The sequence below is a fragment of the Panthera pardus genome, unplaced genomic scaffold (assembly GCF_024362965.1).
Source record: "Panthera pardus isolate Hobbes unplaced genomic scaffold, ASM2436296v1 HiC_scaffold_25, whole genome shotgun sequence".
Taxonomy (NCBI): Eukaryota; Metazoa; Chordata; class Mammalia; order Carnivora; family Felidae; genus Panthera; species Panthera pardus.
The window spans coordinates 85476228-85493604 of NW_026526821.1; the positions used below are offsets into that span (position 1 = coordinate 85476228).

At 40.0% G+C, this 17377-nt stretch overlaps 1 protein-coding gene across 3 annotated transcripts in view; it reads right to left on the minus strand.

Annotated features, from left to right (window-relative positions):
• Nucleotides 1-17377, minus strand: part of GKN2 (gastrokine 2) — a 307921-nt gene that overhangs the window by 35248 nt on the left and 255296 nt on the right. Inside the window, exon 2 of one of the 3 annotated variants that reach the window (XM_019440599.2) lies at nt 12909-13016. The exons of the other annotated variants lie outside the window; for them this stretch is intronic. Coding sequence (XP_019296144.1) covers nt 12909-13016 — 108 coding nt within the window. The remainder of the gene's footprint in view (nt 1-12908; nt 13017-17377) is intronic. 3 annotated transcript variants of the gene reach the window in all.

Here is a 17377-nt window from a genome sequence, read left to right on the forward strand (position 1 = left end):
CCGCTCCTCTGCTCACACTCTGTCTCTTTCAAAAATAAAAAAATTAAAAATAAATAAATAAATAAATAAATAAATAAATAAATAAATAAATAAAATAAAAGTACAGCATGGAAGTCAGTGTGGCTGAGGAAAATAAGTGAAACAGAGAGCAGAAGGAGATGAGAGCAAAGAGGCAATCGGGGACCAGATTGTGAGGAGTCCTGTAGGCCAGTGTTAGAACTTCAGGTATTATCCTGGGTAAAAGAGGAAGACACTGCAGGAATTTGAGCCAAGATAGGATATGATCTTACCAAGTAATATATTAAGCAAAATATGTGCTATACTGCTCTGGAAACTTTATTGAGAGACATTAATGTAGACTAAGTAAATGCAGAGAAACCATGGCTATGAATTAGAGGACGTGTTACTAAAAGAATGTGAGCTCTCCCTCAATCTATAGATTCAAAGCGATTCAAAACGAATTCCCAGCAGGCCAAGTGTGTGCATGTGTATGTGTGGACATAACAAGCTAAATTTATAATATGCATTCAAGATCAAGGGGCCAGTTGGAAGACAATTCTCCATGCCTCCTTGATGGTTCTATACATCTTATGAGTAGAAGCACTGACTCCTCTTTGTTCTCAACTTTTTTTTGCAAGGATGTTTGTATGACAAGCAGTCTTGGAAAATAGTGATAGTGTCTCTTTGGAGAGCAAAAAGTAGGCATGTTTACTGCCTATTATAAAATATTTGAGTTCTATAAGCTTACACCCTACTATGTAATATACCCCACCTGTGTGCAAGCTTCCCTCTGGGAAGCTCATGGACATGCACTGCCCTGTGAAGCTCATGGACAAGGAACCCTGACACAGACATGCTCCGGTGCAAACTACTTGCTGTGCTGTGGCTAACAAAGTCCTTTGTGTCTTAGCCAGGGGGCTCATGTCTTCTGTCGTCAACCACGAAACTGCAGCAGGCAACTTTACGGCTTTCAAGTAGGGTAAAATCTCAGACCCTTCTTGAAAGTGTCAAGAATAGCCAAATTACTGCCGTAGAACAACAAAATGGGTGAACTTGACCTACCATAATTATCATAAAGACATAGTAGTTAAGACAATGCAATGTGAGTACTGGGATATACAAATATATCAGTGGAATAAAATAGAAAGCCCGCAGATAGATCCACACATCTATAGGTGACTGAAATAGGATATAGACTGCCTTCCAAGTCTGTGGGGGAAAGATGGGCTTCTTCCATAAGTGATGTTAAAATAATTAGGTAGCCATATGGAATACAAAGAAATGGGAAAATACCACCACACACCCTGCCTTATACCATATATTTAAAAAACAATTTCATGTATGTTAAAAACCTAAATAAAGAAGGCAAAATAAAAAGCCTTAGAAGATAATATAGAACAATAACTTCAGGACTATTGACAGAGGGAAGGATTTGCTAAACTTTACAGAAAAAGCTCTAGCCATAAAGCAAAATATTAATAAATTTCTCTACATTAAAGATAAGAGTGTCCTTTTATCCATAGACACCAAAAATACAGCAGAAAGATAAGCCACAAACTAGTAGAGATAGATGCAACACATAAAGTGGATAAAAGTTCATTTAAAAAATTTCATAAAGAATTCCTACATATCAACAAGAAAAAGATGAATAAGAAGTAGAAAAGTAGATACAGGTATGTTTCTAGAAGAGGAACCCTGGATGGCGAATCTAGACAGGAAGAGATATTAACTTCATTATTAATAAGAAAAATGCATATTTAAATCATAGCGATAGATCATGTTATATGCAACCTATTGGCAGTTGAAAAAGTCTAGTATCGGGTGTTGGAGCGGGGTACAGAGTAACAGTACATGGCCAGGGCAGGCATGAATTGGCATAACAATTCAGCATTGTCCAATAACCTGAAGATATGAATTTCCTGCGATCCAACACTACCACTTTTAGGTATAGACCCCAAAGAAATTCTTGCCTATGGGCATCCAGAAACATGTACAAGAATGCTCATAGCAGCAGTGTTTGGAACAGCAAAAAAACTAGAAACAATCTGAATCTTTGCCAATAGAAGCATAGATAAATAAATTGTGATATGTTTACTTAGCAGAATACTAAACATCACAAAAAGAAAACCAAATTAATCACAGCCATACACAACAACATGCATGACTCTCTGGAAAACAATGTTGAGCCTGCCAAGCAAATCCTATTTACATAAAGTTCAAAAACATGCGAAACTAAACAACACATATATTCTATTTTAGAAATACCTTAATATGCGGTAAAACTATGACTCAAAGCAAGGGAATGATAACACAGAGCTCGCTATAATTGTGCACCCCTGAGGGGGATGGAAGTGTCCATGGAGGGGCAAATGGAAGGCTTCCAAGGTAACGGTAATGCCGTCCCTCTCCCTCAAATTAGATCGAGGGGAGGGGTGTTCGTGGGTATGTGCTGTGTCATTATTCTTTATACTCGGCCTACCTTCCTAAATAGTCTTATGCACTAACTCAAGACTTAAGGACAAGTTTTAAAAGTTAAAAGCACAAGAAGTAAGATAATGTTACGAAGACAAACAAGGGGTACACCTTTGGGAAAAGAACTGCCCTTTCTTTCCAACATAAAGCAGAGACCTCTCGCCTCTTGCTCAGCTCTGAGGCTTGTGGTTCCGAACACGCAGCCTTTGAGTCACGTCCCTGGAAGAGTCAAGTAAGCGAAAATGTGTTCACTCAGCACCAGGATGCCAAGAGGTCCGCGGAGAGAGGCCACCGTCCCTGTGCTGTGCTAGTGCCAAGCCTGCCCTCTGCAAGGCTCGAAATCGCTGCTTGGAAGCTTGTCACACAGGTTCCCATTTGCAGTTTTGTCTGCCTTGTGGATAACCCAAGTGACTCATACCGAACTTTGGCTCGCCCTATGCGCCTCGGCCCACTGGGGTCAGGAAGAGATGTAGGGAGCATGCAGGGCTGGCTTGCAGGGTCTTCAGAAGTTTTAGTGACTTCATAACCCCAAGAGGCACCAGAGAGGAGCAGACAATATCCTGTTACAAGCCCTTGCCCATTATTAGAATATCTTTCTGGACCTCCTCCCAACTGCACTTCTGATGTAACTGAACAGTTTAAACCAAACCTCCGGCGACTGATCCTTCTAGAACATCAACGAATAAATTTTAACCTAAAGTCAAATTTTCCAAGGAACTTTCATATCAAGAGACACATACATCCATTAACTTATTTTTACACTCACCAGATATCCAAAATAACCAATCAAGAATATCAGGAAGTACAACCAAATTAGAGCGAACATATGCCAAACCTTACAGTTAAATCACTGCTACCCAGATGTTCAAATTAGGCTTTCATCATCCTCTTTCCTGGTGTTGCTTTGGTCCACAAGATTCAAATCAGACAATAAAAATCATGGCTCGGCCCCCTTAACTAAGAGCATTATCAATAGCACACCCCATTTCAACTCTATGCCATTTATCTATCTATCTATCTATCTATCTATCTAACAAGTATTATTGAGCACCTCCTATGTGATAGACTTTTCTAGGCATAGAGATAAACTATGGGGAGAAAGCAATTAAAGTGCCTGACTTCACAAAGTTTACATCCAGTGGTGAAGAGAAACGATAAATACATAAGTACACAATACGAATAATGATGAAAACTCTTAAGAAGGGAACAGAATAATATGAGGGAAGAAGAACCATCAATAGAAAGTTGAGATGGGGGAAGGTTGCTGTTTTGTACTAGACAGGCAGGTGTATAATAAAGAATTTGGCTGGCCCCTGTCCCAGTTTCCTGGGAGGTGTTTTTTAAGTGATTGAGCATCTTTGTTATTGGTAGTGGTCCTCTCAGGCCACACCTGATAATTTATCTTAATGATGTGACTCAGGACCAGAGCAAGTTATGCCAGAAAGATTAACTATGTGATTAGACAGTTGGGTCTATAAGTCACATGTTAACAGCCAGGAGGCTAGAGACTGAGTCACATGACCAGTGATTTAATTAATCATCCCTATATAATGAAACCCCAATAAAAACCAGGGACACCAAAACTCAGGTAATCTCCTCTGGTTGGCAATAGTCCACGTCAATGTCACGAGGGTGACAATTTTGACTATTGAGAAAAGCAAAGGTATTAACTCTACTGAGAAAGGACAAAGAAAGCTTCCCAAAACTTGCCTTATGCATCTCCCTTTGGCTATTTCTGCTTTGCATCCCATTGTTATAATAAAACTGTTATAGTAATAATGCTTTGCTGAGTTCAGTTGTTCTAGTGAATTATTGAATCTGTAGGGGCAGTGGGAACTGCTAAATCTGTAGCCAGCTGGTCAGAAGTGAAAAATGACCCAGAGACTCTGGAACTCAGAACTTATATCCAAAGTGAAGTCATTCTTATAGAGATAATAAAATGTACAAATTTAACCATGTTGCTTTCTTTATTACATCATTTATATTCCATCTCTTCCCCCTCCCCTGCCAATTGTATTGGCTAGAACATTAGGAGAAATATAAAATACAAAACTAATAGCAGATATACTCAACTTATACCTCCATTTTTTTCACCATTAAACAGCATGCTAACAATCAGTTTGTCAAAGATGCATTGTTTTGTCTCATTTATGTAATAATTGTTAGATTGCCTTAACTTGGAAAAAAAGAAATTAATAAGATAACTCTAAAAAGTTTATATTTGGAATGAACTATCTTAAGTGATATAGGAGAATAAAACCTTGGTCAAATAGGAAAATGTTTTTATGATTTCAGCATCGTTAAAAAGTCTATTTCACAAAGCAAGATAAAACATGTAACTTAATCAGAAATGGGTCACAGCTTCTAATGAATTGTTCTTACGTAATTTGACTGGCCTGTTATGGGGCAAATAATGGCTCCCTGATCATATCTCAAAGTACCATACTTAAACCCCTCTTCCAACATTAGCAAAATTCCAATCTTTTTATCTCTATGGGGTCTTTCCCCTTCTGTGTCTTGACTGTGCTGGGGGTGTACTCACATTAAAGAGTTTTATTGGTTACTCTTACTTCTGCATGGAACCAGAGCCCCAGACATGCCCCACTGAGCCTAGAAGACTCTTCTATGGCTACTAGAACTTACTGAATTACAACCACCACTGTGCCCAAACAGGAGGTCTGGTTTGATGTGAAAATCTGGATACTCAAAAGAGGTGTCTTTGTCTGCTCTCACTTGCCACCCACAATGGAGTCAGTGCTCAAAGCTGATTCTTCTGAAACTTGTAACTGTCCAATGTGAGGCTAAGGCTGAACCTCCAGCTCTGCCAAGGTTTGGCTCCTGGTGTAGATTCCTGCTGAAGCTGCAATATAGTTCATCCAGATGACTTCTACAACCAAGTATGTGTCATCTAAACATTGGGCTCTGCTCCAAACCAAAGAATTAGCTCTAGGGTTTCTTTATTAGTTCTTCGCTTCAGTTTTATAATTTATCAAATTGTGCTTTTCAAAATATTATTTGGTAATTCTTACTCCCCTTAAGTTTATTTTGTTGCTTTCCTAAATTGTTGAGTTGGCTACTGAATTTATTTTTGCCTTTCTTTTCTTGGTTAAAGAATACAAAAATTTACCATTATTAATTTCTTCCTATCTGTAATTTGACCTCCTTCCTTAATGTTTGATATATATTCTTGACATTGTAGTTATTTATTTAAATAACCAATAATTGCATTTTTATTTCCTCATTGACAAAAAGACAGTATCTTGAATTCTCAGTTTTTTATATGTTATTTGTTCTTTAATTATTAATTTATAGTTTTATTTCATTGTGGTAAATGAATGTACCCTGTGAAATTTCTACTAACTGGAATTAAAAGAGTTTTTTTTTTAAGCCTAGGCTATTAACAACTTTTGAAAACATTCCAGGAATGTTTCTTTTTTTCTTTGTTTTTTATTTTATTTTAGAGACAGAAAGTACATGTGCAGGCACATGTGCAAGTAGGGTACAGGGGCAGAGGGAGAGGGAGAGAGAGAATCTTAAGCAGGCTCCACACTCAGCAGGGAGCCTGACATGGGGCTCAAACCCATAACACTGAGATCATAACCTGAGCCAAAATCAAGAGTCAGACGCTCAACTGACTGAGCCACCCAGGCTCAGGCACCCCCTTGAAAAAGAATGTGTGTCAGCTCCAAGATTCAGAGTAGAATGCAGAGTTATAGAAGGTGGATCCCTTGAACATGGTTTGACTCAGTGACTTGCTTCTAATAAACAGAGCATGGAAAAAGAAAAAGAGTAACTTTACAGACACCACCTTAATTAACTAAGTGATCGTGGTCGACATCACCAGTCATGTTGATATCATGCACCCTCTGATATGATGTGTCTTTCACCAGTCTGGTATTCCTCCCCCAAATCCATAACCCCAGGACAATCATAAGAAAACATCAGACAAACCCAAACTAATGGACGTTTTGCAAAGCATCTGGTCGCACTCTTCAAAGTTGTCAAGGTCTTTGTATTCGTTTTTCAGAGCTGCCACAACAAATGTGGCTTAAAATAGCACGTATTCAATCTTTTATAATTTTGGAAGCCCAAAGTCTGAAATCAAAGTGTCAGCAGGGTCACCTCCTTCCAAAGGCCGTAGGAAGAATCCCTCCTGGCTTCTTCCAGCATCTGGTGCTCCTGGTATTGCTTGGCTTGTGTCTGCATCACTCCAATCCCAGCCTCTGTCTTCAGGTGGCTTTCTTCCTTCTGTTTCTATGTCTCAAATGTTCCTTTCCTTTCTCCTATCAGGACAGCAGTCATTGGACTTCAGGTCCACCCTAAATCCCAAATGATCTTATCCTAAGATCCTTAACTTAATTACATCTGTAAAGACTCTTTTTCCAAATAAGATCATATTCACAGGCATCAAGCGTTAGAGAGTGGCCATATCTTTTTGGAAGACCCAATTCACTCTACTCCAAGGAGTAGGAGAAACTGTGACAGATTGCAGGAGACTAAGGAGATAGATGAGTCAACGCAATGTGGGATCCTGGATTGGATCCGGGGACAGAAAAGGGACATTAATGGAAAAACTGGTGAAAGCTAAATAAACTCTGCTGGTTAATTAATAATATTATGGCAATGTTAGTTTCTTAAATTATTTAATGTCATCTTTTTAATATTGCCTAAACATCAATTTCATGCTTCTGATCATCATGTTCTCTGAAAGATGTTCAGAAAGATGCTCTGAAAGATCATCATGATCTCTGAAAGATGTTCATTTATATCAGAGGAAGCTAAGTGAAGGGTATATAGGAACTCTCTGTACTATCATCACACTCCTCTAAAAATCTAAAAGTATTTGGAAATAAAAATTTTTAAGTGATAATATTAGACTATTTTATTAAAAGATAAAGACTCAGATTTTGTTTAAAAATCCAGGTAGTGGGGCGCCTGGGTGGCTCAGTAGGTTAAGCATCCGACTTCAGCTCAGGTCACAATCTCGCGGTCTGTGAGTCCGAGCCCCGCGTCAGGCTCTGGGCTGACAGCTCAGAGCCTGGAGCCTGTTTCAGATTCTGTGTCTCCCTCTCTCTCTGACCCTCCCCCATTCATGCTCTGTCTCTCTCTGTCTCAAAAATAAATAAAAACGTAAAAAAAAAATCCAGGTATTAGACAAGAAGAAACTAAAAGAAATACTGATACATGAAAAAAAATGGCAACAATATAAAAGTACATTTTAAATAATAAAGTTAGGGGGTTAATATTATTGTCAAAAAAGTACAATTTAGGGCAAAATCAGTAAATAAAATAACAGGAAGTCATTTATGATGCTAAAATATGCAATTCACATTGAAGACCTACCAATCGTAACATTTATTATACACCAAATTATGTAGATTCAAAGTATATAAAACAAACAAAAAACCCTATTGGAAATGCTAATAGAAGTCAGCAAAACTACAAAAGAGGGGAGACCTTATCATACCTATCATTTTTGACAGATCAAATACCCAAAAAGAAAATACGAAAAACTTTAATATTTAGGTGTTTTCACCTGGACATGGAATCACCATGAAATGCAGACTCATATAAATATCTGCAACCAATAGTGGGAATAATATGAGCATTGGTGACATGATTATCCTCAAGTGGCAAACATTTCCTGATAGAATTCTAAACTAAGAAAGTACTGTCTTCCTTCAATTTACACCCCTTCCTGCAAGTTACAGTGCCAACTAAGTGATTACAAAGTATCTTTATGTTTAAAACAAGTAAGTATCCAGACTCAGAAAACCATAAACAATCACATTGGACAAGTCTTCTCGGCATGTGCTATTAAGAACAACTGAATGGGGGCGCCTGGGTGACTCAGTTGGTTAAGTGTCTGACTTTGGCTCAGGTCATGATCTCTCAGTTTGTGAGTTTCAGCCCTGCATTGGGCTCTGTGCTGACAAGCTCAGAGCCTGGAGCCTGCTTCAGATTCTGTGTCTCCCTCTCTCTCTGCCCGTCCCTTTCTTGTGCTCTCTCTCTCTCAAAAACAAACATTAAAAAAAATGTTTTTAATGAAAATTTTAAAAAAAGAAAAAAATGAACTGAACAGAGTTCGCAGAGCATCCCTCCAAATGACTTTAGTATGAGTTTCCCCCAATTTAATTTTGACAAATAAAATTCCCCTACAATTTTCTTTTCTTCTTTTTTTTTCCCCCTTAACTTTCTTCATATGTGTTACCTGTGAGTAGTAAGGAGGGAGCTCCAAAACACAGCCTTAGCATGGTTGGGATATTTCAGTTGGGCACAAGGTTTTCTTTTTATGTCTTACTGCTTGAAGTTACCTGGGTCTTCTAATTAATAGGATTCTCTAGTTAGGGGATCATTGAAGCAATCGACATACTTGTTTTCTTATCATACTTTACCTGGTTGACCTGAGTGTGAAACTCCATCGCACTCTGTATGTCTTTTACTCTTGAGAACTCTGAAATAGCTGGCAGAACCATGCTTTGCCCCAAAGCACCTGCTCTCAGCTCCATCCTCCACCATTCTGAAAATGGCAGCTTTTGCATTGGGATAGAGATCTGGCCAGAGGCAGCCTTGGTTCTAGAAATGTCCACACTCCACCAGATGTTTTCTTTACTAGGCTTTGGTGGTAGTGCTGAAGTTAGCTTGGGCACTGGGCTCTTCCCTGCCTGGAATGGCAGTTTTCATTACAACTCTGTGGTTGAAATGTCTTGCAAGCCATCTGAGTGAAATGGAAACTAGGTTTGTTACTGTAGTCAGATGTTCTTGGGCCAGCATGGACCCATTCCTGAATCATTTTTATATTAGAGATTTGACTACATCTAAATATGCTCCTCATTACACCTTCACTTCCAGCCTCCTGGATTTGGATATTTCCTTATGTCCCATAAGTGCACTGTTTAGGCAATGTTTTCTTTTCTTTGCTGGAATCATGAATTGGTGGGTACTTCTCTCAGTCTGATCCTTTATCATACTACAGGTAACAACATCCTTCCGTCTTTTCTACTGCTAAAACCAACACTAGAGTTTGGAGGAGGACTTGGGAAGGAGAGCCTTCATGGGGTTCCTGCAAGCATTTCTCGGATTAATGTCACAGCTAAGGAGACATTCAAGTATCAAATCCTCTAATGTAAATGTTATCATTTTCTTGAGGGGACTCTCAATGCTATGATTAGACTGAGGGGGTCTGGGTTCCTAATCCCTTCCAAGGACCCCAGTGGTCTGGAGGAGATTGATTGGCTTTCCCAATGTCCATAGAGATAGATAGATAAGGTTTAGAAGTAACTCCTCTGTCTCTGAAACTCAATTTTTTGGATTATTTGGTCAGTTCAAAGGGAATCTGGAAGAGACAGGAGCCAATATATAGGCTTTAAATGCCACCTTGGACCAAGAGCTGAAGAGGAACCTGAGCCAATGTCAGATCCCACCAAGGCCTTGCCAAGGGGCTTTGAGGATGGCAAATGGCCAACGGGCCCAGAACCTAGGACAACGTGTGGTGACTCTGGAGCTGAGAGATGGGAGGGACAATTGTTGGAGCTGCTGATATCTCTGTCTACAGGTCTTACCTGGCTTCAGTGGACAGTGACCATATTAGCATTGGCCTGAACAGACTGAGGCCAGATAACAATAGAGGTAAGCCCCAAATGCATTTAAAAAAATGTTTTAATGTAAAATACGATAATTAAAAATCATCCTTCTGGGTTCTTGATATCCATTAATACGTTTTTTCCAGAAATATACAGATTCATTCACCCACTGGCAGTTTGATGAAGGTTTTATTTCTCCATCCACGGTGTCGTTTGCCCTTCATGGTGTTGGGGAGTTAAGGCAAGCATCATGATGCTTGAGTGGAAACTGAGCCCCCATGAGGTTAAAGGATCCATTCAGAACCAGGTAAAGGGATTTCTCTCACACACTTCATCACATAACATCATTCACTGAGAGAGCGAGCATGAGATGTGGAAAAGAGAACTTTAATCTGCATACATGTTAAAAGCCACGTCTTAGATGAAAGCCAGCTCCTCTGTTTATTCTCATTGTGTACAGTATCAATGTTAGAGCTATAAATTCCCAATCACACACACACAGAGTTATTCTTTATGAGACCAACGCCTTCCCAGGGCGTTCTGAGTCTTTTAGTTAACCACACAAGGCAGTCAAATCAACAATGCTGTCTTTCATGCTTGAGCTCTGTAGACGGGCCCTCCCTCCTCAGCTGTTCATCTCTTCAGTGGAAATTCCTCAGGAAACAACAAAACTCAGTGCAGCATCCCCCCAAAACCACACACACCCCAAGATAAAAGTGCTCAGCAATCTTTAAGAACTTCCTAGGGAAGCAATACAGAGAGGAGCCTTCCCACTCAGATCTCCTCCAGCTTCCCGCTACATGCCCACCAGGGCTGGGTAGGAGCTTGGTCACACTACCTTAGCCCATTTCCCGGAGTATCAGTGTAGCAGACAGTATGGGCTGCTAGATTAAGCCTAGCTGGATTTAAAAACTGATCGGGGCCTCAGGGGGAAAAAAAGGAGCTAATAATGCCTACTCTATTACTCAACAATGACAAACAACCACAGAATCTGAGTAGTATTCAATAATAAGCATTTGTTTTCACCCATCTATGGTCAGCTAGCTGGGAATTGGCTGACCTGGGCTGGGCTGGGCTGAACATCTCTGCTTCGAGTTATGAGTCCAGCTGGCTCTCCAGTCTGTTCCACCTGTCTGCTCCAGCTGGAAGAGGCACCACCTCCCTGGGAGGAATTCTCATGGTAAGGACAAAAGCACCAGAGAGCATAGCCAACCATACTCTCAGAAACAATGCAAGCATATTTCAAACCCCTGTTTGCATGACATCTCCTATCTTTCCATGGGCCAAAGTAAGTCATATGCCCAAGCCAAAAGTCAAGGAAGTACAGGGACGTACAAGCCCTGTGCTTTTGTACAGGGAGATAATCCCCTTGTGCATTTCTCATGTGAGAAGCACTGAAAGGTTACATTGCAAAGAGCTTGGATCCAGGGCCCAGTGAAGAATTGGAGCTGAAAAAAATCAATCTGCCACACTATTTTTTAGGGCTGTTGAAAATGTCAAATGTAATAATGTATGCAAAGATGTTGTTGCATCCTGAGCATTTAATGACCATTTGTTTCATTCCATTCCATACATACGCTGTTACTCTCTGACTGAAGTTTATTCAGGCTGCAGTAGATGCCTGAAATCTGGCCTCCATCAGTTCCTGACGTCACTATTTGGGCATGTTTTTCCTTGCCTCAAAAAGTAGAGCTTAATTCTCACTTTTCAGATCTAAGGTGACCTTAATGACTTCCCTTAACCAACAGAGAGAATCAGAAGTAATGCTCTGAGAATTCTGAAGGTCACATATAAGAAGACTTCCCACCTTTGCCTGAGTCCCTTGGAATGCTCACTCTTGAGCCACTTTCTCAGAGAACCCAGTCACCAAGAAGCGCATGCCACCTGTGGAGGACACATGTATACCTGAGCTCCCAGCCGGCAGCCGTCATCATTTGCTAGTCTTATGAAGGGGCCATTTGGACATCCAGCCCAGTTGATCCTTTCAATGGCTGCAGCCCAGCTGATACCTTGCTGTGACCACATAGGAGACCCCAAATTAGAGGTGCCCAGCTGAGCCCAAGTCAACCCACATTGCTGTGAGCAATGATAATCAATTTCCATTAAAGTCATTACATTTTGTAGCAGTAGGTGACCAGAATGCTGGCCAATGCTAATATCTCCACTGGCCACTGAAGTCAGGTAAGACCATGGTGGACAGAGAACCTGACACTTGATAATCTTCCCTTTCATCTCTGACGCACCACAGTTCACTCCTCGTTCTGGTCCTGCCTCCTTTTTACAGGACTGCCAAGGTTTTAGCACTAGCTCAGCTCCTTCCCCAGCCATTTTACTTCAAAGATAGTGACAGTGTCCACAACGTGCGAAGTAAACACGATTTGTTTGGCAGAACTCAGGGACAAGTGGACACACACAGGTTCAGTCCTCCCAGGAGCTGAAAGGGGATGGCTGTTGAGAGTTCTGTAAGCATGTACATTTCCCCGTCACTCCTCCTACAGGAAGACTCAGCCTCAGATGGACTGAACTGACCCTTAAGGCTTTTGACTCGTAGACAGTCTTTGCCTTTGACCCCAAACATACTTACTGCCATATTCAAGAGGCACTCTGAGAAGCTGATTCTCCAGAATTCTACATTGACCTTTCCTGTTTGATATGAGCTCTGAGAAACACAGGCTGACTTATGCGCAGCCATACTGGGCTCCACGGAGTGTGTGACAGCACCAACAAGGCCCTGGTGGATCTGGCTGCCTCTCAGACTCCATGAGGCCTCACCCGTCAGACTGGGGGCAGGGGCGGGGGTGTCCACAGGAACCCATTGACATTCTTGGAACCTGATGCAATTAGAACACTTACCTTCAAGGGGTTCTTCCCTGTTTGCTTGCTCTGTAGATCTGCTCTGCAGAGATGATTTTGCAGTAAAGAAAGCAGCAACCCCATGTTTGAATTCAAGGATGTTTGGCCCTGAGATAAGCCAAAAGAAGAAGCTTCTTCATCCACTTACCTAAACGCAATACAGTCATTTAAATGATTGAAAACATTTAGGTAGACTGTACAATGACGAGACAAAACCAATGTCCTGGCAGTAGAATAAAGAAATGTTAAAGTAAACACTCTGTTATGCCAAAGCACTGTGCTATAAATGGAATCCAGAAAGCAAGTTCCCAGGAACTCAAGTAGTGGATGAAAATTGCACAAAAAAAGATTATCAGGTTTAAACTTAATCTTTCAAAACGTCTTCTGTTCCTCATCTTCCCTCTTACAGATTTGTCTGCATCCTGCACACCGTCTCAAAGGGTCACACGGTGGAAAGAGCATAGATGAAAAAGCACAGGCCTGCATCCCAGCTCTATTGCCTATGGGCTGCATAGATGTTTAGAGAAAGTTATTTGACCTCTCTGAGCGTCAGGTTTTCACTCATGAAATGAGGATCGTAATGTCGAAGTCACAGTTGTTATGAGTGTGACATAAATACAACATCAGTGACCTCCTAGTAGAATTCCTGACATATACCAGTTCATTTCCTTGGCCCATGCTAACCTCTCCTTCTGTGCTCTGAAGGTCACCTTCCTCTTCATGCCAGCACTGCCTCTCTCCCCATCTCTCTCCCTGGTACTCTTTTTTCTCCTCCTTCTTCTACCTCTCTCTCTCCCTTCCTCTCTCCCTCTCCCTTCCTCTTTCCCTCCCCCTCCCTCTCTCTCCCTCTTTCCCTCTCCTTTCCTCTCTTCCTCTTTTCCTCTCTCTCCTCCCTTCCCTCTTTTCCTCTCTCTTCCTCTCCCTCTCTCCCCCACCCTCCCTTTCCCTCCTTCCCTCTCTTCCTCTCTCCCTCACTCTCCCGCCTCCCTCTCTCCTTCCCTTCATTTTTCTCCCTCCTACCCTCTCCCTCCCTCTTTTTCCCTTCTTTCCTCCCCTTCCCTCTCTCTCCCTCCCTCTCCCTCTCTCTCTCCCTCTAACCCTCAGCTTATACATTCCCTTCCTTCCTTCTCCAGTCCTGAATAGCAACTAAAGCAATCTCCAACTTAACAAAAAATCACATAAATGAGCAAACACAAAATCTCCTTCAACCTTGCAGGAGCGTTTCTTTCCCCCTCCACCTCCGTTACCCCAGCCGTTACCCCTTTACAGCTACACAGTTAATCTGTGACTAACTACATCCACGGTCTCTCCTTCAATTTACTCTTTTTGTTTCCCAAACTATTTGACTTGTAAAACTTACTTTTGTGCTCTTATCTACATGAATATTTTTCCTACTTGCCATCATAACCGACATATATTCTAAATGTTTCATGTAATAATGCACCATGAACACTTCCTCATGTTTTAGTCTTCATGTGTTTTATTTTTAATAGCTGAGTAATATACCATTTTGTTAACGATCCAAAACTTTTTATTTATTTTTATCATATTATTTTTTTTTTATTTGAGAGAGGGAGAGAGAATCTCAAGCAGGCTCCACGATCAGTGAGAAGCCAAACATAGGGTTCGATCCCACTACCCTGGGATCATGACCTGAGCCAAAATCAAGAATTGGATGCCCAACCAACTGAGCCACCCAGGTGCCCCATGATCCAAAACTTTTTAACTTTTGAAATCATTCTCCTAATGTTAGGAATTACTTTATATTTTAATTATAATTGGGTGTGGTTTTGTGTGTGTTTACTTATTTATTTACATATATTTACATACATAAAAACAGTAACTTATAAATATTAAAGGCAACACTAAAAATCATGTATAGAGTCATATATACTATGTATACCTATGATATATATATATAGATAGATTGTTTTTATGTTGCTTTTTAAGGTTGTATGTTTCCTTTAACATATACATATGATATATATGTGTGTATGTGTATAGATATGGTTTTTATTGCTTTAATGTTTATAAATTACTCTGTGCTCCATTTTTCAACTTTTCCATTTTTTAAACCATATTTTATAAATATCTCTGTGTATTGATATCTGATCCATAGGATTGTTACTTTTAAAGACAACATGGCATTCCATTGTGCTAATAACTATATAGAATGAAGCAAACTTAGCAGAATCTTTAGCAAAATCTGAAATATCCCATTTTAAAAAATATTTTAAGTTTTTACTCAAAATAATAAAAGCACATAGTTTAAAAACCAAACTGTCTAAAAGTACTATAACAGTGTTGCTGTTTTTTGTCCCATGAACTCCATGGCTCCCAGGCCCCATCCCCTTTCCACAATTTAGCTAATTCTGGCATTTACACATTGCCATGTTTCCAAATGATATGTACACACTGATCTATTTTGATTCATAAATCTCAAACATTCTCCACTGACTTTCTATTTTAGAGGTAAGATTTAGCTCACCTGTGTCAATCACATCAAGGTAACTATGGGTTTCTTTTTCCTCTGTGGCAGTGTACTTTTAGATCTTTGTTCTCCTATATGGATTGGCACCATCAGCATCCTGGGATGTCCCTTTGCTGTCATTCTAAGAATTCTTTGCCTTTGTCTTCACTTGATCTTAGCCAAAAGGCCGAGAAGCGATCTTTGCCTTTGTCTTGAGTTGGTACATTAGTCAGTGTTCTCCAGAGAAATAAAACCAACAAAATACATATAGAGAGAGAATCTATTTTGGTGAGATTTCTTTTAAGGAATTGTCTCATGCAATTGTGGGGGCTAGAAAATCTGAAATACGCAGAGTAGGCCAGCAGGCTGGAGTCCCAGGATAGAGGCAGAATTTCTTCTTTTTCAGGGAACTTCAATCTTGTCTCTCAAGATCTTTAAATGATTGGATAAGACCTATCCACAATATGAAATGTAATCTGCTTTATTCAAAGTCTATTGGTTTAAATGTTAATTACAACTAAAAAATACCTTCACAGCAACATCTAGATTGATGTTTGACCAAACAACTGGGCACCATAGCTTGGCCAAGTTGACAGATAGAATTATCCGTCACAGTTGGGCTCTGTGTTTCCTTGGTATTACATCTTCCCTCTTTGGTTTACTCCTTTACGTTGTTGGAGCTCCTCCAGTACCATCTTGAGAAAGTATATAAATATGTGGCAGGAAAATTTCTTGATATCTTCTGTGTTTGAACATGTCTTATTCTATACTGATATTTTATTGATAGTTGGCTGTGTGTAGAATTCTGGGCTGTAAATCATTTTCTTCAGAAGTTCAAAGGCTCGATTAACTAATGGATTCAGATGTTACTGTTGAGGAGTCCAAGGCTGTTCTGATTCCTATTCCTCTGTGTGTGACCTCATTTTTCCCTTGAGAGTCCTATGAAACTTTGTATCTGTCCTAAATTTCCTTAAATTTAATAATGAGCTTGAAGTAGATCTATTTTTAGCCCTCGTTCCAGAGACTCAGAGGGTCCTTTCCAAACTCCAAACTCATGTCCTTCATCCAAGAAATTTTCTTTGTGATGATTTCTTCTTTTCTCGCATTTTATAATTCTGTTATTCAGATGCTGGAACTCCTGCCCTTGTCTGTTACTTACTTAGCTTATGTTCTCTTGTCATCGTCATCTCGTTGCTTTTTGTTTGTTTGTTCATTGTTTTTTGGTTTACAGTTTTGGGGGTTTTGTTTTTATTTTTTTATTGTATTTGTTTGTTTTGCTCTGTCTTCAAGACTATTTTCCATTTTTTCTGTTGATTTTTTTCTTCGATTTTACAATTGTGCTTTAATTAGTAAGAGTTTTCTCTCTCTCTCTCTCTCTCTCTCTCTCTCTGAATGCTCCTTTTTTCCTGGCATCATTTCTACCTAGCTCTTTTCATGAAGGTCACCAAAGAACTCCTCGTTGTTAAATATTTTTTAAAGTTTATTTATTTTTGAGAAAGAGAAAGCACAAGTGGGAGACAGGAAGAGACAGAGGGAGAGAGAGAATCCCAAGCATGCTCTGTGCTGTCAACGCAGAGCCTGATGTGGGGCTCGATCCCACAAACTGTGAGATCATGACCTGAAATCCCAAGTTGGATGCTTAACCAACTGAGCCACCAGGTGCCCCTCCTGGCTGTTAAATCTAATGAATAGTTTTCAGTTTTTATATTCTCATACTCTCTACCCCAACTGAGACTCATGACTATTCCCTTCTAGAAATGTCTTATTTCCCTTCTTGTTTCCTCTCTGTGGAGCTCTGTAAGACTGCTAGTATATTCCCCTGGGATCTATCCTTGACTCTCATTTCTTATCATTGTCTTCACTAGCCCAGGGTAATATGCAAGCTTCCACTTACTTATACACTCATGGCTTCAGCCTAAGCATCATCCCTGTGTGTAAGAATCACATATATAAGTGTCTTTCGGATTCTAATTTTCCAATTAAATATGAATGACTATCA